This window comes from Bubalus kerabau, chromosome 11, assembly GCF_029407905.1.
Source record: "Bubalus kerabau isolate K-KA32 ecotype Philippines breed swamp buffalo chromosome 11, PCC_UOA_SB_1v2, whole genome shotgun sequence".
NCBI lineage: Eukaryota > Metazoa > Chordata > Mammalia > Artiodactyla > Bovidae > Bubalus > Bubalus kerabau.
In genome coordinates this window covers 29,513,009-29,540,829 of record NC_073634.1, presented here as the reverse complement: position 1 = coordinate 29,540,829, position 27,821 = coordinate 29,513,009, and the positions used below count along the sequence as shown (strand labels likewise).

Below are 27,821 nucleotides of genomic sequence, written 5' to 3'. Positions count from 1 at the left end.
TTCTCTAGGGAGAGAGGAAGAACAAAGAAATAGATGAATAAAATAAATAGTATATCAGGGCAATAGATACAATGAAAAATAAAATAGGACAAGGAAAGATTAAATAAACCATTTGGGGCTAGGAAGAATTCTTATTTTGGTTGAGCGGTCAGCACAGGCCTAACTGAGAAAAAAGACTACATTTGAGCAATAGCTTCAAGTGGGTGTTTGGGCATAGGGCAGTAAGTTCTAAGAAAGTGAGGTGGAAGCAAGCTTGACTTGGTCAAAAAGCATGAAGGAGCCCAGTGGCTCAGAGTCAGTGGACATCGGAGGAGTGTAGTAGCAGATGAGGTCAGCAAGATTTGTAATGAGGCAGAATTCTTTAGGACTCTAGACCATCATAAGGATTTTCAGTTTTCCTCTTTAACAAGATGGGAAAACTTTGGGTTGGATTTTGAGTGAAGGAGTAATATAGTCTGACTTTAGTTTCACTCTAGTTTCTTCGTTGAAAATAGACTGTGGAAAGCAGAGGCAGAAACAGCATTTTGGCTCTTGCAGTAATCCAAAGAGAGATACTGGTATCACCAGAATAGTAAAGGTGTGAGACGTGCTCAGATTCAAGATTTATCTTGAAAGTAGAATTGACAAGATTTGCACATCAGTCAGTGGTTGCTAGAGAGAAAGACAAAACTAAAACTTTTAAGCGTGAGCAGCTGGAAAGACAGTTGTCATTTATGAAGACAGGAACAATTGCCTAAAGAACAGGAGGTTTTTGTGGGGAGAGAGAAAATGGGGACATTGAATATTCAGTGCTGGACTTTTTTTTTAAAAATACTTGTTAGAAGTCCAGGTAGAAAATAATGAGTACTGTAGCCAGTTGGGTATAACAAACTTGTTCAGGGAAAAGAATCAGGCCAGAGATATAAATTTAGGAGTCCTAGAAAATAAACAGCATTTACTATTTAGCATCATAAGACTGTATGAGATCACCAAGGGAATTAGTCCAGACTACCGATAAAAGACGGAGAGGGCAATGGCACCCCACTCCAGTACTCTTGCCCAGAAAATCCCATGGATGGAGGAGCCTGGTGGGCTACAGTCCATGGGGTCCCTGAGAATCGGACACGACTGAGCGACTTCACTTTCACTTTTCACTTTTGTGCATTGGAGAAGGAAATGGCAATCCACTCCAGTGATCTTGCCTGGAGAATCCCAGGGATGGGGGAGCCTGGTAGGCTGCCGTCTATGGGGTTGCACAGAGTTGGACACGACTGAAGCAACTTAACAGCAGCACAGATAAAAGAAGTGGTCCAGGGCATTTTGATGTTAAGAGCCAAGGAGTTGAGTAGGAACTAGCTGAAGAGACTGAGAAGGGCCAGTGAAATAGAAGGCAAGCAATGTGAAGTGAAGTGAAGCCTGGAAGCCAAGTGAAGTGTTTTTAGGAGGTGGAAGTGATCAACTGAGTGACAATGCTGATAGCTCTCAAGTACTGTGATTACCTAGAATTAACATTGGTACGTCTTGAGGTGACCTTGACAAGAGCAGTCCCTGGAATGAGAAGGGCAAAAATCTTACTGGGCTCAGAGAGAGGAATTAGAAGCAGGGAACATAGGAGACAAGTTTTGCAAAGGGTTTCACAGATGCTTAGTATGAAAGTGAAAGTGTGCGACCCCGTGAACTGATGCTTAGTGTGGTTCTGCCTAAAACAACACAGGGATGTTTCTTAAGGAAGTTTAAGATTTTTATGATTTTTAAATGTATCGATTATTTTCTGTTTTTTTCTGCATTAAATCGAAATGGGCCTAAGATATATTTCCTTTATTTGTGATTACATTGATAGATTTTTCTAGTGTTGAACCATCTTTTCACTCTTTAAGATAAATCTTCATTGGTCACATAGGATTTTATTATCACTATTGTTTTTGTTTTGTGTTTTTTTTTAATACATTGATCTTTTATTTTAGAGTTTTTTCAATCCATATTTTATAATAAGATTGATTTTTCATTGTCTTATATTGTCACTGTTTAGTTTTAGTGTCAGGGTTATATTAGCCTGATAAAGTTAATGGCATGGTTTCATATAGTTGGCCTTTTTTTTTTTCCCATAAATAGTTAATATATGAGAGGAGGATTTGAGAAAGCTACCCTTGAACTTACCTGGGTTTTGTGTCTGTTTTATAAAGGGACACTTAATTATCAATTTCTTTGATAGTTATTGGCTTATACAGCTCTTCTGTTGTTTGAATCAGTTTTACTAATTTATTTTCTGGAAAATTAGCCATTTTATCATATTTTCAAATGTATTAGCTTAAAGAACTTTATTGTAATTTTTACAAATCTTTGTTATATCTGTAATTATGCCATCTTTTTCATTTCTAATATTTTTGTCTTTTTAAGTCAAGTTTTATACATGTCTTTCTTCTTGTTTTGTCGCTAAGTTGTGTCCGACTCTGCGACCCCTTGGACTGCAGCACTCCAGGCCTCCATGTCCTGAGCCTCCCTGTCCAGGCCTCCCATGTCTTTCTTAGTACATTTTTTTTTTTTTAATTTTATTTTTAAACTTTACAAACTGTATTAGTTTTGCCAAATATCAAAATGAATCCACCACAGGTATACATGTGTTCTCCATCCTGAATCTTAGTACATTTTTAAAAGAACCAACTTTTTCTATTTGTTGGTCCTTTCTTTAGTTTATCAATTTCATTGAAACAAATTAAATTTATTTCCTTTCTTCTACTTTCGGTTTACTCTTCTCTTTTTCTGTCTTAAATTGAAATTCTCCATATTGCGTTATTTCAGGGGACTCATAAAGTCAGCTTGTCCCACTGTTCATATGCTAAGCTTAATAATTTCAATAAAGGTGATAATTGCTAGTTCTCTCCATTGTTAAGGGGCCATTATTCCCTTTGCAATTACTAAGTAGAATGTAGGGTAATACTTTGTGCAAATATTTTACTACCCAGTATCATTTCACCTAATGAGTTTAATAACCATGGATAATCTTTACCCTAATCACTTGTTTCAGTGGGGGTTGCTAATGTTTTTCTATTTCTGTTATTCTTTCTACATTTATTAGCTAGTATTATTCTGTAAAAAAGTTTTCCCCCTTTTTTAGTCTTTTTATTTTTTTAGTTTGATGTGTGTTTTGTTTTTTACTTCTTTTTAAATTATTGTGAGTTTTTAAAGTAATCAATTACAGTCATTACTATTTTTGAGGCTCAAACTGCCCTAAATGTGGCTAGTGGGAACCCCCTCAAGCTGGCCCTTGTGTTCTTTTCACACATCTCCATAAGCCTTTGAACACTTCTTGCTTTCTAAAACAAAACATCCTAAGCCTACTTTTTACTCTCCCTGTCCCAGATTTGGAATTAGCCATTTATTAATGGCACCGTCTTTACTCAAAGCTGCCCAGTGTTCTTCTGTTGTGTGATTTTTCTGTCTTTAGAGTTCAGTGATGTTGCTCTAATAAAGTTTACATATTCCATTTTTCTATCTTAAGGGTTTTCATTATTAAAATGGTTTTGTAGTAGGCCACCCAGAAGATGAGGAAGACTGGTTCTTTTTTACATTAATAAAGTGACACTGTACATGTAAGCTCTTAAAATTTAAAGTTAAAGCTCTCCTCATCTCAGCTCCATTAGGCATTTTATGCCCTTAAAACCAATGAACTATTAATGTATTAAGATGCTTGGCTAAAATCCATAGGTTTAGCTGCATACCCTAATGATAATGCTAGCTAGCATTGAAATGAAAGCTTGGAACATCCAGTGAGTATTGTTGAGGACAGAACTTAAACCAAAACCAACTTGGAGTACTTTGTGAATATTATATAAAATCTCTGTTTCCCTGGGAGTATTTCCTTTTGAGGAATCATTTACAAAATGCTTGAACTATACTTCTACTTTATTAAGGCAGTTCAAAATCCTGTTGATTTCAGGGTTTTTGGTTCAGATAAACTCAGTTGGATTTGTGACACAGAAAAAAAATTAAGACTGTAAGGTAAGTGTAGGAGCATAGGTATTGGGCCCAGCCCTGTTGCTTTTAGTCCTGCATTAGCCACGGCTCTCAATAAGAAAGAACCAGTGTTGAAAAGTGGCAGAGCCCAGCTCCTGGTCTGGGATGTGCTAGGGGCTGCAAGGTAGTAGAAAGAGGTACTCTCTTTGTAGCTCTCCTGACTCTAATTCTAATAGGAATTAACAGAACAGATAAGCATATATCTGGAAATAAAAAAGCAGCTCCTATACCTCATGCAAAGAGTTGACCCATTGGAAAAGACCCCGATGCTGGGAGGGATTGGGGGCAGGAGGAGAAGGGACGACAGAGGATGAAATGGCTGGATGGCATCACCGACTCGATGGACATGAGTTTGGGTAAACTTCGGGAGTTGGTGATAGACAAGGAGGCCTGGCGTGCTGTGATTCATGAAGTCGCAAAGAGTCGGACACGACTGAGCGACTGAACCAACTAATCACTAAGTTATAGTTTCAAGAAAGATTTCTAGTGATCTGTTTCGTGCTTTAGGTGATAATAGGAAATTATTGGTATAGATATTTTGCCTCACTAAAGATCAACACTAGATTTTGTTAGAGATACTTTAAAAACAAAAAAAGGTAAACATATGAGCCTCTAGTATTTGAACTTGTTACTCAAGCACATTAATTATATTGAAGTAGAGAGTAAATAACTCGGGTCACGACCATTATAGCTAGTGTGAATCTAATCCAAATCATAAAGCATCCCAAAAAGTCTTAAAACTTTGTGAAGATGATTAATTTTCCATTTAATTTGCTTTGGTGATGTTTCTGTTTTATTCTTTAATTTTAGATTATACCCTTTGTGATATTGACTCTTTGTGATATAGACTATATCACTTACATGCGTTACACTGTTGGTAAAGTGTCATGGACACACTTGTGCAATACACGTTAACCAGCTGTTGGAGGTCCTTACCAAAGGCTTAGAGCCCCGCTGGCACAAATCACTGCACAGTTGTCGTCTTTGGCAGAAAGGTGACATTGAAAATCTTGGATAGAATTCTTTTCCTTAAGCAAGGCAAACTCATGGTGTATTGAATTATTGAACCCTTTTTTTAATTTGAGAACTGAGATTTTTGCCTAATCCAAATGTTAATAATTCATATGGTATTTATGTGTTCAGCAGACATCAACTTAAGCTCTTAGCTTATTAGGGACTCCTAATAAGACAAAGAGTGCTTTATTTAGCTTTCACCTGTATCTCTACTCCCTAGTTTTCCATTATTTTTCCTTATTCTTCCTTTTTTAAGATGAATATATTATCTTGTTCCTTATCTCAAAAGAGAAGTTCTGTTTTATAAAGCCTTAATTCACCATTTGATCTGATAAACCGTTCTATTTGGAGGATTCCTTATCCCCACAAGAGAAGAAAATTATGGCTAGTGAAGATAGAAAGTAACGAAAACTTCTTATCATGACTCTTGCTGTGAATAAAATAATAATGAACATTTATTGATAATGTTAATGTCTTCCTCTGCCTTCGACTTTTTTCTCATTTTAGGAGGTACTTTATAAAATTCATCAGACTTCTGCTTCTCACACCTGGCTATTAAGTGTGTTTAAGTGTTCACAGGATTTCATTTATTGCTTTCCCATAGTATTTCTGAATACTCCTCAGCACTTCTTAGTACCTCTGCCTCTTCAGGACTTACACATTTAAAGTAATGTGTGCATGTGTGCTCAGTCATGTCCGGCTCTTTGCGACCCCATGGACTGTAGCCGGCCAGGCTCCTCTGTCTATGGAATTTCCCAGCCAAGAATACTGGAGTGGGTTGCCATTTCCTTCTGTAGTCATTAAGTATCAGCCTCATTTTCTTTCTTTACATTTTTAAATGAAAAAGAGGAAATGACTTATTAAACTTATGAAATAATATTTAAGATCTGTGAAATGCAGTTTATTTCATAGGTATACATCTAATGTTGTATTTGCATGAGAAGGAAATAAGAATTATCTTTAAAAGGTGAAAGTTTTTTTTTCCTAATTGAAATATTATGATCATACTGATAAAACTTTTTTCCAGAATTTTCTGTCTAGTAAACAGGAAAACGAAAAACCCCTTTCAGAAAACATGGATGCGTTTGAAAAAGTGAGAGCAAAATTAGAAACACAGCCACAAGAAGAGTACGAAATCATCAATGCAGAGGTAAGATATCTTACCTCTGTTTTTTTAAACCTCATATTAGCAGTTGGGATACAAATGAAATACCTTATGTTTTTTTTTAATTAATACCTTATGATTTATAAACATAAGCCCATATCCAAATTAGACTGATTTTGGCCTTTAATATGTGCTGAAAAACTTAAAGAACAAAGAATAAGCTAATTATGATCCTTTAAATAAATTGTAAAGATCAAAGCCAAGGTGAATTTCCAAGCGTATTATATTAATTTTGGTTTTTGGAAACAACCAATTCTGCTTTTAAATTTTTTTAAATAATTCTAGTGAGAAGTTCAAGTGAAACTAAGTCAGTGCTTCATTGTTTGAAAAGTATTTGATTGTTCTAGCTATACTTTTTTTTTTAATAAAAGAAAATTCACTTTGAACAGTTTAATACCATGAAAGCCAAGTATATGCTTGACCATTTTGTGTTTACCACACTCATAAATATTCAGTTGAAACTGAACATACATGTTGAATTTTTTTTTTTGAAAAATTTTTTGATAAGAATGGAAAACAGAACCACAGCTTATGCGTGAAAATTACATACATAGTAGAATGAAAATAGCAATACAGTCCATGGAGGTACAGAGAGCCTGACATGACTTAGCGGCTGAACAACAAAGAATCAGGAATTCCAGATTCAAATCACACCATTAACTAGCAGGTAGTAAATGTCTTAAGCTACCTAATATCATATCAGTCAATCAGTTGCATTTAATATGTAGGAGTTAGACAAGAGCATGATTCATGTATTGGTAATGGTCTTTCTCTCTCTCAAATTGCCTTTATCTGTCACCTCTACAGAGGGTAAGATGCTTTGTGTAAAATCAGATCAAACCATGAACAGTTGGAAGTGACAGCATATTTTAGAGGAAAGAATCTCAGAAAGGTATTGACTGGGTTTTCAGGCTAGTCTTAAGTCATGGTTTTTGCATCTGCATAATTTTGGTTTAGCTTAATGATGCCACTTGATCTCTGTTAATTGTCAGATGTTCCAAAAATAAAGCTAACGTGGTTCGTACATTCATGAGAACTGACATAGGTTTTGTTTTGCCTTCTCTTTGTTGTTTCTTTCATTTATGTATTAGAAATGCCTCCAATGATTGTAAACATATGAACACCATATCTTGATCACTATATTGTATATTTGTATCCATTTAATATTTTTTCTATGTTCATTCATAGACTTCAGCAGGTCTGCTTTTATAAAAGATCTCATTTCTTCATCTTGAATAGTCAGACCATTAAACAATTAATTAAATTGTGTTTAAACTAGTGGATAAATGATTGTTATTATTAAATAAACCATTTGTTTCTTTACATTGTCAGATTAAACATGGTGGTTTTGTTTATTATCAAGAGGGCTGCTGCTTGGTTCGTTCCAAAGATGAAGAAGGTACCGTACAGTTTTCCTTTTTAAGAAACACTTGATTTTTCTGATTTCACATTTTTCATGAGAAATTTGGTATTGATTTTTTTTAATTTGTATTTTCTGTTGCAGTATAGTTGATTTACAGTTATTAGTCTCATATGTACTGTAAAGTGATTTAGTTACACACATACATATGTCCATTCTTCAGATTCTTTTCCCATATAGGTTATTACAACATATTGAGTAGAGTTCCCTGTGCTGTACATTAGGTCCTTGTTGATTATCTGTTTTATATATAGTAGTGTATATGTTAATCCCAAACTCCTAATTTATCCCTCCCCTCTACATTTCCCCTTTGGTATGGTAAGTTTGTTTTCAAAGTCTGTGAGTGTGTTTATCTTTTGCAAATAAGTTTCTTTGTATCATTTTTTTTTAGATTCCACATATTAAGTGATATCATATGAAACTTCTCTTTTTCTATCTGACTGACTTAGTATGACAATCTCTAGGTCCATCCATGTCGCTGCAAATGGCATTGTGTCGTTCTTTTTGATGGCCGAGTAATATTCCATTGTGTATCTGTATCTGTACGTCTTTACCCATTCGTCCGTCACTGGCCATTTAGGTTGCTTTGAGTCTCGGGTATTATAAAGAGCACTGCAGTGAACATGGGTTCATGTATCTTTTTGAATCACGGTTTTCTCTGGATATATGCCCAAGAGGATTGCTGGATCATATGGTAGTTCTGTTTTTCGTTTTTTAAGGAACCTCCATACTGTTCTCTGTAGTGGTTGTACCAATTTACATTCCCATGAACAGTGTAGGAGGGTTCCTTTTTCTCCACACACCTTCCAGCATTTATTGTTTGTTCAGGCCCCCACTGGCTTTCAAAGCCAAATGCTCTGGAGGCTCCTTCCAATGCCAACCTCTCAGGCTGGGGAGCCTGCCGTGGGACTTGGAACACTCACTCCTGTGGGAGAGCCTTTGTGATACAATTATTTTTCCAGTTTGTGGCTTGCCCACCCAGTGGTTGGGATTTGATTATATCATGAAAGCATTTCCCCACCCCCACCCGACTGTCTCATTGTAGCTTCTTCTTTGTCTTTGGATGTAAAGTATGCTTTTTTGATAGGTTCCAGTCTTTTTGGTCAGTGGTTGTTCAACAGTTAGTTGTGATTTGGTGTTTTCTTGAGGGGAAGTGAACTCAAGTTCTTCTCCTACTCCATCTTGTCAGAAATTAAGGGCTGCTTTTAGTTTGTATGCTTGCTGCTTCTTTCCTAACATGTGGCCATTATCCCCTTGATATGGGGTATGCTGGTGCGGTGGTCCATGTGTACTCCCAGGACAGAAGGGCCAGTGATTGGTACCTACTCACCCCCTGTACGTGCTGCCTAAAAGGCTGGTATTGATTTTCAAAGATATAAAAAATAGGTTTTGATTATTGATTTTTATCTTTATTTTAAATGACTAGCTTTTAATATCTGGGTTTGCCTAAGCTAGAATTAATACTTAACACTCAGAAGCTTTGGCAGAGAGAATGGAGGTGAAAACCAGCATTTTTTGAGCATCTACCAAATCTCAGTTACTATGCTAGGCACAACATAGATTACTCAGTGTCACTTACAGTTTCTTACTTTTCTAGGTTCTATATGGTCTATAAATATTAGACTAACTGTATCAAGTAACATCACATAGGCTGATGCATAGAGTAATACTGAATAGGATATTGTAATATTAAATAACAAATGCCATTTTCTACACACATCAAGCTACTGTCAATGCTGAAGGAAGCCATAATGTAGCGTCTTAAAGAAGGGGAATGCTACTCTAAAACACTGAAATATAGTGTAAAAAAATTGTAAGTATATCTTATGGAATTATCTCCTCTACTTTTTTCTTTATGCAGCAGACAATGATAACTATGAAGTTTTGTTCAATTTGGAGGAACTTAAATTAGAGCAGCCCTTCATTGACTGTATCAGAGTTGCTCCTGATGAAAAATATGTAGCTGCCAAGATAAGAACTGAGGATTCTGAAGCATCTACTTGTATAGTTGTGAAGCTCAGTGATCAGCCTGTAATGGAAGCTTCTTTCCCAAATGTGTCTAGTTTTGGTAAGACACCAACTAAAACATTGAAAAGACAACAGCAAGAGAATTGTCTACACTTTTGAGACACTTTTATTTGCCCACATGAATGAATCAGAAGATGAATGCCTGATCTGTTTATCCCTGTGGACTCCGTACCTTCCTCTGTGCCTCTTAACCAGGAGACCGTCCCTTCTTTAGTTAAATATCCAAATTCATGTGCATGTTTTTAAAAGTATTATAATCAGAGTCTAGGTTGCACAGTGCATGTTAATGTATCAGTAATATATATCAGGGCATGCATGCTAAGTCACTTCAGTCATGTCCAACTCTTTGCAACCCTGTAGACTGTAGCCCACCAGGCTCCTTATCAGTAATGTGTCAGCAATAATATTCTTTGCTATTAGTTAGAGTATATGTTCGCATATAAATTACATCTTAATATTTTATTCAACTTTAGGCTGGGGTATTTTTTTAATTTCACATCATCTTGTCCAGCCATTGTAGCAGATTGCCCTGGGGTCTCTGCCAAGGAACTCTAGAACAAGATGAATTAACTTTTTGTTTGTTTGTTTTTTCGACCACACAGCTTGCGGGATCTTAGTTCCCTGACTAGGGATTGAACCGCACCCTGGCAGTGAAAGTGCCGAGTCCTAATCACTGGATGACCAGGGAATTCCCTGAACTAATTTATTCATCATTAAAGTTATGATATTTTTACCAATACAACCAACTTTAAATTTTATCATTTATCACTGTGTGATTACATATATATGTATATGTGTATATGTGTGTATATATATATACACACACAGACTTTATCCTCCCTTTCATTTTCTGCCATAAATTTCCCCATTGTTTAGTAAAGAAATGCTTTTACAATGAATTAAAATTATATCCTATCGAATTTTTTCTAAGACATACCTCTTGTACATTTATACAATAATGTCTTTCAGTCACTGTCAGCCAGGTGGCAGTCATGACGTAATTGTATGAATACTTTACAGCTTCTGGTAGGATCTAGAAAACACCAGCATGTGACTGATTCGTGTTGTTATACAGCAGAAACCAACACAAAATTATAAAGCAATTTTCCACCAGTTAAAAAATAAGATTTTTTGTTTAAAGCTTAGTTTGAGATAAACTGTCACTTGAAAACATACAAAAACATTTAGGCATGAGAGGAAGTGATCCAGTATTTCTGCAAACTTAAATGTGGGCTTCCCAGGTGTCTCAGATGGTAAAGAAACCACCTGCAGTCCAAGAGACCTGGGTTTGATCCCTGAGTTGGGAAGATCCCCTGGAGGAGGACAGGACGACCCACTCCAATATTCTTGTCTGGAGAATCCCATGGATAGAGGAGCCTGGTAGGCTGTAGTCCATGGGGTTACAAAGAGTCGGACACGACCAAACGTCTAAGCACAAGAGCGAGAAATTTAAACATAATTGATCTGCTAAAAGCAGATGTGACTTTACCAAAGTCTTTCCTAAATATTTAATGTTCAACTCTTATTTAGAAACTTGAGTACCTTGAAACTGATAGCTACAAAACTTAGAACTGATGTAGTAGTATCTTATTCTTTGGAAATACAGGGTTAGATATAATCAAACCTGTGTTAGATTGCCAGAGATAAACTTACACATCTCTTCTGTTTGACACTCAGAATGCACTGTGCCTTTTTCTTTTTAACTGTAAATAGGTGGCTATATATAATTCTTTAATTATTTTCTTTTAGAATGGGTAAAGGATGAAGAAGATGAAGATGTTTTATTCTACACCTTCCAGAGGAACCTTCGCTGTCATGATGTGTATCGAGCCACTTTTGGTGATAACAAACGTAATGAACGTTTTTACACAGAAAAAGACCCAAGGTACTAGAACAATTCAATTAAGGCTTTATTTTCAGCGTATTTCTCTGGTTATCTAAAGTGCTGATCTTGGTTGAGTTAAAACATTGATTTTGGCTGGAATCAGATATAATAAGGCTAAGGTGAGCAAAGCATTCTTTTATAAGTGATTTAGATTCAAAATTGGAAACTAGTTATATTCAAACTTCAGAGTGAACACAGATATATCATTAGACTATAGGTGCTGAATTACTAACATCCTCTCTGTACTGACACGGGAGGGGTTCTTAGTTTAACACTTAAATAGCATTGTCATGCAGCACTTATGAACCTCTTGTAGGCCATAACTGGATTAACCATATCAGTTACACAGAATTCACTATTTATTTCATGTAGATTATCTAAAATTTAAATTGCTTTGCTTTGAGCCATGATATACTTTGGTCTTTAAATTTTACTTTCCCCAGTAATCTGGTAATTCCTCCTTAAAGCTAATTCTTTTTGCTTCAGGACTTATGCCTCATATTACCACTTAACCAGGCTGGGAAGGAAATGATAATAAATTTATCTGGCAAAGTTCCTTAACTCTTACCCAGATGTACTTTTCCAAATGATTTATAAGAAACAAATTATTTCTTAACACCAGGGTCCTGTCACCTTATATACATCATTTAACAGTATGATTTGGACAATGTCTCAACAGATTTTGCAAGAGGAAAAAAAATGAGCTTTAAAAACCAATCTATGAGTGTAAAATTGATACCCCAAACAAGAAAATTAACCCTTCACTTAATAAAATCTCAGACCCGACAAGAACCTTAAAGAAAATCTTGTACAACCCCAAGTTCATATAGAGAACTTGAGGCCTGGAGAAATTATTCCAGCCCATAGAACTAATACTCTTGATCCAGTAACACTGTCATTGCATTTTTTTCTGATGAGGAGTCTATTAATGAGAATTTACTAGAACTATTCCTATGATCCCACTATTTTATGTGTCATTTGTCAAGACTGTCTTTTAGAAATGACAGTTTACCCTAGTAATTTATTACATTATACCAATGACTTTGATTATAGACTATTCTCTGTCTTGCAACTAAAACTTACCATCTGTCTTTATATTTCTTAGTATTTTCAGTATGAATTACTTTCATAATAAGGAAATGTAGATGCAATATTTAAAGGCATCCAGTGTGTCAATATGAATTAGTATAATGCTCTTGGGATAGTCTTTGATTTATGGAGTCATAAAAATACTCTTAATCATTAAAATAGTATTTCTATTACTAAGAATTTATCCTAAGGAAATACTTATAAAAGTTATGGAGAAGGAAACTATCTTCATGATATGTTCCCTTTTATATTTATTACAATGAAATAGCTAAGTTTTTAAGAATTATGATAATTCAGCTTAATAATAGGATATTAGGAAGCCATTAAAAATAATGATCATAAACTGTATAACTAATGTGGGGAAACATGATAATATGTGTAGTAAGAAATGCAGAATCCAAAATTGCATATGTATTTTAATTATATCTATTTAAAGACATGTATGAAATACAAATAAGCCCTGGAAGGAAAAACAGAATAATTAAAAATTTAAAAATGTGTTAGTTTAGTGAGATTGTGAAGGTTTTTATTCCTGTTGTTTGTTTTGTTATAAAAACTGAGAAAGTAGGAAAAAAGGATATCCAACATGCATTCAAAGGAAAAACAAAGAAAACTCTGTCTCTTTTCTTCTCTACAATTACATATCTTCTCCAGGAAGTTTATTTCCTGTTCTTAGCAAAAACCCCTATAATCTATTAATGTGATTGAGTGTTAAATGATATCTGTAGTTTACCTTGAAATGCATTTTTTTAAAAGATGGATTGAAAGATACATAAATATGTGATAAAGGAAATACAGCAAAATGTTAGCAGGTATAGAATCTTAGTGGTGGATTTTGAAAAATAGTCATAATAAAATGTTAGAGAAAAATTATTTTGAATGCCTTTGAGGAGGAAATGAGAAAAAATAATAGCCAGTTTTTACAAGCAGTATTTCACTAAGGAGTTTTTCTTTTCTGTGTGCATTAGAAATTAATATATATACTCAATACCAGTGAGAAATTGTCATTAGCAATGATAGCTTACATTTGAAATTTATTGGATATTCCTCTCTCTCTCTCCCTCTCTTTTTTCTGCATAGTTTTTTTGTCTTCCTTTATCTTACAAAAGACAGTCGTTTTCTCACCATGAATATCATGAGCAAGACCACTTCTGAGGTGTGGTTGATAGATGGCCTGAGCCCTTGGGACCCACCAGTACTTATCCAGAAGCGAATCCATGGGGTCCTTTACTATGTGGAACATAGAGATGATGAGTTATACATTCTCACTAACGTTGGCGAGCCTACAGAATTCAAGGTAAATCCTGTATTTTCATGGTCCCCATTTAGGCTGTTAGGAAGTGTTACAGTAACATCAACATTTCTTGTTCTAAGAGTTTATTGTTTCATAAGCTTTGGGTCATTAAAAACTGATGCTACCTTCCTGTGTATAACCAATCCCATTTCTCTTCCCTCAGAGCTAATATACCTCTTCATATTTTACTATACCCAAAAAGGTTAGCAAAGGAAAACATTCCCTATCCTAAATAGTGTTAGTCATCAAAGCCAAACTTAGTGGCTTAACAGACTTTTCAAACTTTTATAAACGAGATTTTGAGATCAGTTTGGACTGATCTCAGGCAGTTCCTCTGCTAGTCTCAGCTAGGCTCAGTGATGGCCCCACAGTCAAGGGGCCAAGGCCTCACCGGCTCTCAGTGCTTGACCGTCAGCTAAGCACTGCATCATACCCACCCAGCAGGCTAGCCAGGGCTCATTCATAAGGTGATGTTCACACTTAACCCTGATGCAGAGTTAAGTTCCTTCAGCTCTTCATAAACAGTGCAGACTAATAAGGTCTGGTTCTCAGTGGTTTCATCTCTGGATGCTGCAGTCATCTGATACCTAGATCTCTTCTAATTTTGTTCCACACAGCTCATGAGAACAGCAGCTGATACCCCTGCTATTATGAATTGGGATTTGTTTTTCACAATGAAGAGAAATACAAAAGTTGTAGACTTGGACATGTTTAAGGATCATTGTGTTCTCTTCCTGAAGCATAGCAATTTACTTTATGTTAACGTGATTGGTCTGGCTGACGATTCAGTTCGGTCTCTAAAGGTATGTTTAATTTTCAAAAGATAATACTGTTAAATCAGAATACATGCCGTATTAACAGAACATCAAATTTTGAATAACAGCAATGCACTTTTTCTTAGAAATTAAATAGAATTTAATATAGTGGGTCTTCATCAGGTTTAGGAGGTTTATTTTGGAATTACTTTTAGAAGTCTTTGCTTTTAGTGCACTGAAAAATACTGCTGTATAGGATGAACTTCAGAAGTAGAGTTAAGTGCCATTGTATTTCTCTTGCTACATATCTCTGTATCATGTATCTCTACAACCTTAGATATAGTTATAACTCAGGCCAGCTTGGCAGCTGGAGCCTAACCGCTACCTCCTTCTCCCATCCCAGACAGTAATCATGCCTCTCGTGTTTCTGCTACAGTGTTTCGCCCACACTTGTTTGTGTCTGTATCATCTCTTTGCCAATTTTATAAAACTGTGAATGGTAACATTATTGCCCAGTTTTACAGCAGCATTAATATGTGAGTTAAGGTAGCATGCACTGAAGGGAAAAAGAGAGGCCTCTGTTTTGCTTGATGTGGAAAGAGTTGTATGACCAGCAAACAGGCCATTTGTATCTCCCTATCTATAGTATTATGACAATTTTTGCTAAAATGCAATTCCAGTAAATTCACTGGATGTTATTAAATTTTTATGTGCAGAGTTCTGTATTGGGCTCTCTGGAATGGAAAGAAGTAAGTCAAAATACCTGGCCATAGGAGAATACCATTTATCATGAGATTAGACTTGTACACAAAGATTAAGTATAGGATGGGTTTAAATAAGTGGGATCAAAAACATAAAATGTAAAAAAAAAATGTAAAAAAAAAAAAAAGTGCCATGAGGCCCGGAGGGCCCAAGAAAACTTTAGTGGGTAGTAGAATTTGAGATAACCAAAGAAGATAGATAGGGTTTTGTTGGGTAGGGAAAGGAATAGTATTCTATGATGAGAAAGTCCATCAAATGAAGCTCTAAGCTAGAGAAGTTAGGAAAATATTCAGGAAACTGCTAATAAATCACTTTTATTGAAGCAGAAGAAATTACTAGGGGATGAAGCTATGATTTGACATTCTTTGACAAAGTGATGGATTTATGCATAAATTATGAAGATGGGAAAATGTGAAGTTTGAAGGCAGGGGAATAATTTAAGGAGTCATACTGTACTTCACAAGGTTATCTGGCAGCCATGTTAGAGTACACCGAAGCACCGAGAGAGGAGGGGATGGAGGTTAGTTTTGAGATTGTTATAGTGGCATAGAGATCTAGACTAGAGGTCTCTTCAAGAACATTAGAGATACCAAGGAAACATTTTCATGCAAAAACGGGCACAATAAAGGACAGAAACAGTACGGAGCTAACAGAAGCAGAAGATACTAAGACAAGGTGGCAAGAATACACAGAAGAACTATACCAGAAAGATCTTAATGATCCAGATAACCACGATGGTGTGATCTCTCACCTAGAGCCAGACATCTTGGAGTGTGAAGTAAAGAGGGCCTTAGGAAGCATCACTATGAACAAAGCTAGTGGAGGTGATGGAATTCCAGTTGAGCTCTTTCAAATCCTGAAAGATGATGCTGTGAAAGTGCTGCACTCAATATGCCAGCAAATTTGGAAAACTCAGCAGTGGCCACAGGACTGGAAAAGGTCAGTTTTCATTCCACTCCAAAAGAAGGGCAATGCCAAAGAATGTTCAAACTACTGCACAATTGCATTCATTTCACATACTAGTGAAGTAATGACCAAAATTCTCCAAGCTAGATTTCAACCGTACGTGAACTGAGAACTTCCAGATACTCAAGTTGGATTCAGAAAAGGCAGAGGAACCAGAGATCAAATTTCCAACATCCAATGGATCATAGAAAAAACAAGAGAGTTCCAGAAAAACATCTGCTTCATTGACTATGCTAAAGCCTTTGACTGTGTGGATCACAACAAACTGTGGGAAATTCTGAAAGAGATGGGAATACCAGACCACCTTATCTGCCTCCTGAGAAACCTGTATGCAGGTCAAGAAGCAACAGAACCAGACATGGAACAATAGACTAGTTCTGAATTGGGAAAGGAATACATCAAAGCTGTATATTGTCACCCTGCTTATTTAACTTATTTGAGAGTACATCATGCGAAATGTCAGGCTAGATGAAACACAAGCTGAAATCAAGGTTGCCGGGAGAAATATCAATAACCTCAGATATGCAGATGACACCACCTTTATGGCAGAAAGCGAAGAAGAACTAAAGAGCCTCTTGATGAAGGTGAAAGAGGAGTGTGAAAAAGCTGGCTTACAACTCAACATTCAAAAAAAAAAAAAAAGATCATGGCATCCAGTCCCATCACTTCATGGCAAATAGATGGGGAAACAATGGAAACAGTGAGAGACTTTATTTTTTGGGGCTCCAAAATCAGGGTGGATGGTGACTGCAGCCATGAAATTAAAAGGTGCTTGCTTCTTGAAAGAAAAGCTTGACAAACCTAGACAATGTATTAAAAAGCAGAGACATTACTTTGCCAACAAAGGTCTGTATAGTCAAAGTTATAGTTTTTCCAATAGTCATGTATGGATGTGAGAGTTGGACCATAAAGAAGGCTGAGTGCAGAAAAATTGATGCTTTTGAACTGTGGTGTTGGAGAAGACTTTTGAGAGTCCATTGGACTGCAAGGAGATGTACCAGTCCATCCTAAAGGAAATCAATCCTGAATATTCATTGGAGGGACTAATGCTGAAGCTTCAATACTTTGGCCACCTGATATGAAGAACCAACTCATTGGAAAAGAATTTGATGCTGGGAAAGATTGAAGGCAGGAGGAGAAGGGGACCATGGAGGATGAGATGATTGGATGGCATCACTGACTCAATAGACATGAGTTTGAGCAAGCTCTGGGAGATGGTGAAGGACAGGGAAGCCTGGCGTGCCACGGTCCATGAGGTTGCAAAGAGTCGGACACGACTGAGCTACCAAACAACATCTAGTTAGTAAGTGAAGTCGCTCGGTCGTGTCCGACTCTTTGTGACCCCATAGACTGTAGCCTACCAGGCTCTTCCATCCATGGGATTTTCCAGGCAAGAGTACTGGAGTGGGTTGCCATTTCCTTCTCCAGAAATAAATAAGAAAGAATGAGAACCTAAATAAAACAGCCAGAATTTTCCATCTACTTCATGAAGTCAGATTATCAAATGTAATGTCTGGTGTCTTAAAAGGCTGTATAAATGTTCTAAAACAAAAATGATTTTAACTTTAATGATTTCATTTTTCTTTCTAGTTATGGTTGTATACATTATAAATAGATAATATTTAAATAAACAAATTATCCTTGAAAATAATCCACAGTCTAAAGCGAATAAATTAGGAACTCTTCTAGAAAGACAATGCAAATACATGTCTCTGGTGCTTGACAGCAGTGGATTCTTTGAATTAATTACAAGAAATTTTCTCTGTGAACCTAAGCTCTTTGACCATAGTTTCTACAGGTTAAATGTACACTCTTTACGCACACATCCCCCATCTATCCTCTCTGAATAGTGCCCACCAGTGACGTTGCTGTGCCAAGACCTCTGATTTTCTAAGGAATTTGCTCTTTCTACAATTACTCAGGAAAAGAAAGGCAATTTTCTTTGAAATATTCTGACTCTCAGTGCCATTTCTAACATACCGTCAGCCTGCTTACTAGAGTTCTTTTAAAAGGTGTAAGAGGGATGTTAGTGGAAGGCTTGAGGCTGGACCCTGCTGCTCGGAGAGAATAAATTTTGATTTCTTTTCCTTTTTTCTTAAAGTTAACAATCTTAATCATAATAGCAGTGAGTCTCTCAGAGTAGGTGTGCGGGAAAGGTTTTGTTCTGCACAATGGTTAGCCTGGGAGCTAAAGTTAAAAACAAACTGTAAATGCTTTAGTGCTGCTGAGCTAGTTTGTAGTCCTGGAATAATGACTGTCGTCCCTGGTGCTGTCCAGGCAGTAGAGTGAGGGCTGCTGGGTAAATTATTAAAACCACAAGTGAGAGATCTCATGTTCTATGAGAAGAGAGATCTTGAAGATATCTTTGGGTTCTGGAATTCATACTTGATTGGCTGTTAATCTTTTTGTTGTTTCATTGCCCAAGTTTATATATCCCCAGATAAGCTTTTTTTATTAAAGGAGATTTTAAGTCACTCTAGAATCATGGTAAACCATTTTCCTGTACTTTTTTCTTATTTTTATTGGTCATTACTTTTTTTGTTGTACTGAAGTAATCCTTAAATGAGGCATTAGATGAAAGTGGATAAAAATAAACTTGATATCTACATCATCTTGTTTGGAGCAGACCCAGAAATTTAATTAATAATACTTAGTGTCTCAATAAAGAGTACAGCTAACTTCTGTTTCTTTAGCTCCCGCCTTGGGCCTGTGGATTCATAATGGATACAAATTCAGACCCAAAGAACTGCCCCTTTCAGCTGTGCTCTCCAATACGTCCCCCAAAATATTACACATATAAGTTTGCAGAAGGCAAACTGTTTGAGGAAACTGGTCATGAAGACCCAATAACAAAGACTAGTCGTGTTTTACGTATGGAAGCCAAAAGCAAGGTAAGTCTTTGTGATCCTCACTGTCAGCCCTGCCATTTACTGAAAAGATTCTGTTTGTTAATTATTAATGCCCCAATGGGATTACATTATCACAGTTTAGTAAAGTGGATCTCACATTCCACTGCAAGACTCAAATCATTTTAGGAGGTAAATGGACTTTTCTTTAAACTTGAATATTCATGCAATTTTTTAAACATGGATTAGAAAATTTATAACCAGCATGAGTCCTAAGTCACTTCAGTCGTGTTGAACTCTTTGCAGCCCTATGGACTCTGGCCCACCAGGCTCCTCTGTCCATGGCATTCTCCAGGCAAGAATACTGGAGTGGGTTGCCATGCCCTCCTCCAGGAGATCTTCCCTCCTCCAGGGATTGAACCCATGTCTCTTACATCTCCTGCATTGACAGGTGGTTCTTTACCACTAGCGCCACCTGGAAAGCCCTTTAACCAGTTTAGCAAGCCCTTGATATTGTGTATTGTGTATATTTAAATATTAAAAGTTGATTTAAAGAAAAAAATAGTTTGTGTGTCATTATGGCAATAATTTTGAAGGTAATAAGCAATTAGAGTGAAGCAAACTAAGCTAGTCCCTGCCCTTGTGGATATTAAATCTAGTGGGGAAGATGCGAGATTTTGAAGAAGTAATTACTAATGTACTGATTGCTGCAAAGGAAGATGTACTGAGGACAGTGGAAACATATGGTAAAAGGAACTTACCTCATCTGCAGAAATGGGGAAAGCTTCTCTGAGGAAGTATTGTCTCTAGAATGATCAAGAGTTAAGCTAGGGGGCTTCCCTGGTGGCTCAGTGGTAAAGAATGCAGCAGTCAATGCATGAGACACAGGTTCGATCCCTGGTCCAGGAATATCCCACATGCCACAGAGCAACTAAGCCCATGTGCCACAACTGTTGAGCCTGTGCTCCACACCAAGAGAAGCCACCATAATGAGAAGCCTGCATATTGCAACCAGAGTAGCCCCCGCTCCCTGCAACTAGAGAAAAGCCCACACAGCAGTGAAGACCCAGCACAGCCAAAAATAAGTAAATAAAATTATTTTTTAAAAAGGATTAAGCTACAGAGACTTGCCTGGTGGTCCAGTGGTTGAGATTCCACCTTGCAATGCACGGGACTTGGGTTTGATCTCTGGTCAGGAATTGACATGCAGTGGGGCAACCAAGCCCGCATGCCACAGGGAAGACCAGCACAACCAAAAAAAAAAAAAAAAAAAAACAGTCAAGCTAGAAAGGGGGAAGGATTACTTTACAGAAATTCACCTATATCTTTTTATAACAGTGAATCTTACTGAGGAGTAAAAATTCATTTACACTGTTGTAACAAGTTGAGTATAATAATGAGGGGAAGAGTTCTTCCTTATTTGATAACACACTAGTGCCCCAAAGTGAAGTTTTCAAAATGAGAGTGAAAAAATATAGAGTGGCCTGGTTATATTATTTTCCTTATGTAAACTAGTGCTTTTTCCTTAGTTTCTGTAAGCAGGGTGACAACCAACATTTCTACCCTTTTTCTATGAGAGGAAGATCAGGTATAGTTCATATTATCTGTCCAGAGAACTACACTGAGGTATAGTTGTTTGACTTAAAAATAATTTAGATGTTAAAATATATAAAACCTGAACCACTTTGAAACATTTTAAAAATAAAGTTAAATAGGTCGGTGAAGAGGATGTGAGTGGGTGTTAGGTTAGAAGAGATTTCAGGTTTAATGACAGAGAATTCTGACAATTGAGTACCAAAAATTGAGTTGTTTAAACTTCTTTAGTTAACATATTTGTATATATTCAAAGATAGGAAATGCCCATATGTAACCTGAGGTATAGGAAGAATACTATGCTAATATATGTAACCTTGATAATTATTTTGGTTTGTCCTGAAAGAAAAAAAATAGTTAAACTGAATAGTGAAAAACTCATTATAAAGTTACTTAACTGTCATGAAAAGCTACATTTAATAAACTATTTTCAAGCCAGAGTCTTACTATCTTTTCTAGTTACTCTAATATTGTGTCAGCAGAGTAGCTGAAAATTAAGGACCCTGATGGGCTTTGAGAGACCATAACTCTTTTGTCTTAATTAAATGAAGTTGCTGCTCAACATCAATAAGCATCACATAAAATTGGGGATAAAACTGTTTCAAAAGACTTCTTTACCTGCATAATACGTCTTTATTTCCAGGATGGAAAATTAGTGCCAATGACCGTTTTCCATAAAACGGATTCTGAGGACTTGCAGAAGAAACCTCTCCTGGTACAAGTGTATGGAGCTTATGGAATGGATTTGAAAATGAATTTCAGGCCTGAAAGGCGGGTGTTGGTGGATGATGGCTGGATATTAGCATATTGTCATGTTCGGTGAGTCATGTTTTGTGTGGCATATGAGGGCTGGAGCATCATCACATGTCCAGAATAACAAGATGCTGGGGAGCGAACATTGATTTGCTCCTTTGTGCTCCTAAACCTGTGCTAGTGGAACCTGGTTCGCTAGCAGAACCCTGGGTCTGGGATTATTTAATCCCAGGAGCAAAAGGGTAACTTTTTAGGATTTTACACCAGATTTTTAGAATTTTTAGAATAGATAAACCAGTCTCTGTGCTTAGCTACATTATTGTTTCCATTTCATTCTCCTGAGTTTGGATTTTTCTAAAATAGCTTCTTAAGATGGACTCCCTTTTTTTCCACTCTAATTTCCATATTACTTTGCTGATTTCAAGACACAAAAGTATTTTGTTTCTGTTTGAATCCTTTACCACTTTCCCATCTCCACAATAAAATCCAAATCCTCCATATTAACATCCTAATGATGTGGCTTATCCTCATAGTGGCGTCTGTCAGCACTCCCCAAATACACCCTCCTCTCCAGCCATGTACATCCTACACATGCAGCCTTTGCTACATCATTTGAAATGACAGCCTCTGTGACTTTCCACATGCTGTGTCTCGATGCCTTCCCTTTCTTTTCGTTGTTCAGTTTCTCCATCGTGTCCGACTCTTTGTGACCCCATGGACTGCAGCACGCCAGGCTTCCCTGTCCTTCACTGTCTCCCAGAGTTTGCTCAGACTCATGTATTGAGTCGATGATGCCATCCCTTTCTTTGCCCTTCTGGGAACTCACATTCTTCCTTCAAGACTCAGCTTAGGTGTCATCTCCTTAAAGCACTCATGTTCCTGACTCACATATATAGACAGGTGGATAGTCTCTGCTCTGGTTCTGCTTCTGTTATAGCAGTGACTGTGTTGCTTGGTAGCTGTTTTTCCCCAAAAAATTATGACCTCCAAGACAGAGGATTTCTACTTGTTTATATTTTTAAGGCCTGCATTTAGCACAATGCCTGGTAAATAGCAAGCAGGCACTCAAAGCATATTTGTTGAATCAAGTTTTGATTGTCTACAACAGGGTTGGCAAACTTTCTCTGAAGAACTAAATAGTAAACATTTTAAGTTTTGCAGGCTACATATGGTCTCCACTGCATATTCCTGGTTGATATTTATTTTTTTCCCCAACCTTTAATTTAAAAATATAAAAATCCTTCTTAGCTCAAGGCCCATATAAAAGACAGGCCTCTGGGCAAATTTAGCCCAGAGGCTATAGTTTGCTGACCCTGACCTATATCATTAATATTTTTTCCCCACTAAAACTTTCTTGCCCTTTAATTTCAGGGGAGGTGGTGAGTTAGGCCTCCAGTGGCATGCTGATGGCCGGCTAACTAAAAAACTCAATGGCCTTGCTGACTTAGAAGCTTGCATTAAGACGCTTCATGACCAAGGCTTTTCTCAGCCAAGTCTAACAGCCCTGACTGCTTTCAGTGCTGGAGGGGTGCTTGTGGGAGCATTGTGTAATTCTAGTCCAGAACTGCTGAGAGCTGTGACTTTGGAGGTGAGTACTCTGTCTCTACTGTTTACCGAATAGGGAGGCGTGAAGTAATAAGATGCTCTAAGAAAAATTTCCTGTTCCAGTTTTACCATTGCATAGAAGTATAGCAGAGCTTTTAAATTTTAAACAGAGAATTGTAGCTATGGGAGAACTTCCTGACAGTATTCTTTATTGATTTTTAAGGATTTCCACTAAAGGATATTAGTGGCTATTCTCACTGATCATTTTATATCTGTAAGAGCATTTAGAGTTGGTGGAAAAGTGGCAAAGCATATATGACACCCAGATCTAGGAAGTCAAGCCGAGCACACTGACTCTGGAATGTATGAAATCCTTTGGCTCTGTTGGCATCAACATTTCAGTCCTGGATTTAGGGACTCTTTATTTTCAGATACTCCATTCTTATTAGTGGTCTTTAGGAGTAGTTTTTCTGTACTTCGGTTGAAATACTTTGACCTGTTCTGGAAAGGCTCTATAGTCTTTTGCTGGTGTCCAAAATTATGAAATTACAGCAGCTCATTCACTTCCACCATTCTCCTGCTTCCTGGTTAGTGTAGGGGCAGAGGACATTTTCCTGTTCCCTTCTAGGTTCTTCTGGGTGGTCTAAGAATTAAACTGACATAAGGCAGATTAACAGAAGAAAATGAAACAAAAGTTTAGTGACATGTATACATGGGAGAGACCCAGGAAAACTAAGTGACTCACCACAATGACCAGGGCATTCACCTTCTTCAGCTAAAGGTGAAAGAGGATGCTGGAGGTGCTGATTGGGACTTCAGGAGATAAAAGGCAATTCACGTGGAGATGGAGAAGTGAAAGTCTGGTAAACAAATGTTTGTTAACGGAGACAAGGGAACACAGAGTGGACTCTGGTCTCTAAGCGTTTCCCCAGCGCATGTCATCCATATTTATTATCTGGTGATATTCCTGTAATAGGCCCTCTGTCTAAATTCTTCAGGCAGTTATAGAAGAGCTCAAAGTTTCCTTCTGAGACTTTTTGGACCTTGATTAATTTCAGCTTAAAAGAACCTGGGGGTGGCAAATTTTGTTCTTCTGCAGTAGATAACTCTAGAAGATAATTAGGATAGAGAAAGTAAATTATTTTCAGGGTTTTTTATTTTAATTTTGAGGGTGTGGGGTATACTGTAGGCTTGTATGAAGTAAATAAGTGTTAAATAATCTTACCCTATAAATCTGTTTTTAATAGAAATATTAAGTATAGAAGGGAAGAAACTCCATGCAAAAAGATAATAATGGCAGAATTATAAAGAAAATGTGACTAACTTCTGACTTTGAGAAATTACTTTGACTTTAGAAGTCAGAAAGGAAATCATCAGAAATGTGTGCACAAGGATATTTACCCCACATTGCTTGCAACATTGAAGACCTGGAATTAACCTAAATATCCAACAGTTCATTCAGAATTGGGGGCATATTATGTCTGATTGGTAAAACTACATTATGTGGCTGCTGTCACTCTTGAGGCAAAGTTGGGACGGGCCCTATCGGGCATTTAGCATCTCTACAGTGAGAGGCAGCCGGTGTCATAAGGTTAGGGGTACTCTAACTGCAAAACAGGAGCTAAGTCAAAGATATTAGGCAGACAAAAAGAATTGCATTTGCCCAATGTACTTGCTTAATGTTAATAGAAAACAAAGCTGAAAAACAGGTTATCAGAAGATTATAATGGCTTCATGAACAAAGCAGCTGCCATTTCTTTTAACACTGGTTATAAGCCAATGAGTGACTTTCTTTTTCAACTTGGATATTTTTCAGATTTTCTTCTTTAGTATTTATTACCTTTTTATAATGTAAAGTGTCCAGCTGAGTTTATTCATGTGTTCTGGGAGTTTTATTTTTAATTATGGTAAAATAACATAAAATTTATCATCGTAACCATTTTTAAGTGTGTACATTTCAGTAGTGTTGAGTACATTCACATTGTTGTACAGTTTCTATAACTAATCTTGCAAACCTGAAACTCTGTACCCATTAAGTAGCAACTCTCCAACTCCCTCTTCCCCTAGGCTCTGGTAACCACCATTCTAGTTTTCTTTGAATTTGACTACACTAAGGTACCTCCTGTATAAATGGAATCATACAATATAGGTCTCTTTACAAGTGGTTTATTTTTACTTAGATAATTTCCTTAAGGTCCATTGTGCTGTAGCAAGTGTCTTTCTTTTTAAGGTTGAATTTCATTGTATCATTGCATTTATATTTTGCTTATCCATCCATCAGTGGACCCTCGGGTTACTTCCAGTACTGCTGTGAACAGGGGTGTACTCATCAAGACCCTGGTTTAATTTCCTTTGGATACACACCTAAGAATAGAATTGCTGGAGCATGTGGCAATTCTGGGTTTAATTTTTTGAGAAACAATATACTGTCTGCACCATTTTACATCCCCACTAACAATGCACAAGTGTTCCCATTTCTCCACGTCATTGCCAACACTTTTTTTTATAGAGCCTCGTGGATGTAAGGTGGCAGCACTTATTATATGAAAAAAGAAAACTAAAAGCAAAAATTGTGAAATTGGAAGATAAACCTTTTGTCATTCAAGGAGTCTGAATACCTTAAAAGCCAGTTACAGATCTCAGGCCCTGGTTACAGATGGGTAATTAATCTGGCTCCTGGGAATGTACATTGCTGCTTGAGCTCTGTTCTCTCATGTCAGCATGTATATTCATAAAGTATAGTATTTATCTGAAAGTCATTTTACCATTTTACTAATTGAAGTTTACATCTCTCAATTTTTTTTTTAAGGCACCTTTCTTGGATGTTCTCAACACCATGATGGACACGACACTTCCTCTGACATTAGAAGAATTAGAAGAATGGGGGAATCCTTCATCTGATGAAAAACACAAGAACTACATAAAACGTTACTGTCCCTGTCAAAATATTAAACCTCAGGTAGTGAAAGGCAGTCGTAATACTATCCTGAAGTGACAGAGAAAATAATTAGAAGGATGTGTATCCGAGGTGAAGCAGGAATTTAGTAAGGCCTTAATATTGTGTCTCCTTATAGTACCCAGACACCTTCCAGCCCCTTCTCTGCTCATACTCCTTGTTAATTTCCGTTTAATAGCTCAGGAGACTAGATTCAGTAAAGTCAAGGTCTCACTAGTCAAGAAAAGGTTATTCCAGGTAACAGATAGTCTAGTATTGGGGTGCTATAAATCTCAAAAATATCAAATGAGGAAAAAAAAAAGTCGATCACTTAGGGGAAAAACATAGAGATAATTGTTTTTCATAATCCATAAGGCAATTGGTTTTCATAATCCATAAGGAATGGGATCATAAGGAATTCTTTGTACATCTCTTTCCTTTCAGCATTATCCTTCAATTCACATCACAGCTTATGAAAATGACGAACGTGTACCTCTGAAAGGAATCATAAACTATACAGAGAAACTCAAGGAAGCCATCGCAGAGCATGCTAAGGACAGCGGGGAAGGTAGGAAGCCAGCAGGGAGCAGGGACCGTTGCCGTCAGGGGGCTGCTCAGAGCGGCGCATCTCATGCTCCAGACCAAATCAGCCACCCAGAATCATAGGCAAATCACTGTTATCCTGTGTTGACTACCCAGCAGAAGCAAATGTAATGACTATAGCTGCCTTGCCTCTTTTTCAAAGGACAGCATTAAAAACGTAGGCAAGGCACAAAGAAAAAAGTAAACAAATGTATCAAACGTAACTTGGAGGTATAGTATCATGCTATATCATACCATTCATTCATTTAACAAAATTAATTGAGCTATTATTCTTGGCACTCTTTAAAGTTTTTGCTCTGGAGCTTCTGTGCCCAAAATAGCAGCTCTAATTTTTTTCTAGATCTTTGAGTTGTATTAAAGAACTCTTACCTTTTTTTTCCTTGTCAAGACATGGGAACATCTGGGCTCAGGGTGGAAAGAGCTCACATATAAGTTTTCACACAGTTGCCTTCTATTCAGTTCCACATCTCACACCCATTGCTATAACTGGTGTTTCCAAGTCACAGGGCTCTCAGATTCCATAGGACCCATTAGCTTCTTCCTAGGTCACAACCTTCTCCATGTGTCTTTCCATCCACCTTCCTCTGTCTGGGCCTCCTCCCAAATTTCCTGTTTCAGGAGTTTGTTTTCTATTGCTCCCCACCCCAACCCACCCCCCACCTCTTCTTGTTAGTGGTGGTGGTGGTGGTTTATGCCTTTCTTCTTCACTGTTATGGAGAAGGAAGTGGCAACCCACTCCAATATTCTTGCCTAGAGAATCCCGTGGACAGAGGAGCCTGGTGGACTGCCGTCTATGGGGTCGCACAGAGTCGGACATGACTAAAGTGACGTAGCAGCAGCAGCAGCTTCACTATTATTTTAATAGAATGCTTGAAAAGGAGAGGGAAAAGGAGAGCCGAAATCCTTCTAATTGTTTCATATGTTAACTCTTTCAGGCTATCAAGTCCCCAATATTATTTTAGATATTCAGCCTGGAGGCAACCATGTGATTGAAGATTCTCACAAAAAGGTATGTTGTCAGTCCCCTCTACAGTGGTAAATCCCCAAGTAGTGATGTACTGTGGCTACACAGGGTTGCGCAGGCTACTTCACCAGGTGTTGGGTCTGTGGCTTAGACTTGGAAGAGGAGAAATGCTGAGTGAGTAAAGAGGACAGAGCTCTGTCAGAGAAAGTAA

The 27,821-nt window shown here is 37.2% G+C and overlaps 1 protein-coding gene across 4 annotated transcripts in view; it reads left to right on the top strand.

Annotated features, from left to right (window-relative positions):
• PREPL (prolyl endopeptidase like) overlaps nt 1-27,821 on the top strand; it is a 34,733-nt gene that overhangs the window by 6,545 nt on the left and 367 nt on the right. For 3 of the 4 annotated variants that reach the window (XM_055539965.1, XM_055539968.1, XM_055539967.1), the window contains 12 exons: nt 6,035-6,157; nt 7,505-7,571; nt 9,454-9,660; nt 11,370-11,505; nt 13,675-13,891; nt 14,506-14,691; nt 19,065-19,262; nt 21,454-21,629; nt 22,935-23,151; nt 25,918-26,067; nt 26,488-26,611; nt 27,582-27,655. In XM_055539965.1, coding sequence (XP_055395940.1) covers nt 6,035-6,157; nt 7,505-7,571; nt 9,454-9,660; nt 11,370-11,505; nt 13,675-13,891; nt 14,506-14,691; nt 19,065-19,262; nt 21,454-21,629; nt 22,935-23,151; nt 25,918-26,067; nt 26,488-26,611; nt 27,582-27,655 — 1,875 coding nt within the window. The remainder of the gene's footprint in view (nt 1-6,034; nt 6,158-7,504; nt 7,572-9,453; nt 9,661-11,369; nt 11,506-13,674; nt 13,892-14,505; nt 14,692-19,064; nt 19,263-21,453; nt 21,630-22,934; nt 23,152-25,917; nt 26,068-26,487; nt 26,612-27,581; nt 27,656-27,821) is intronic. The other variant, XM_055539966.1, reaches the window with a different exon arrangement.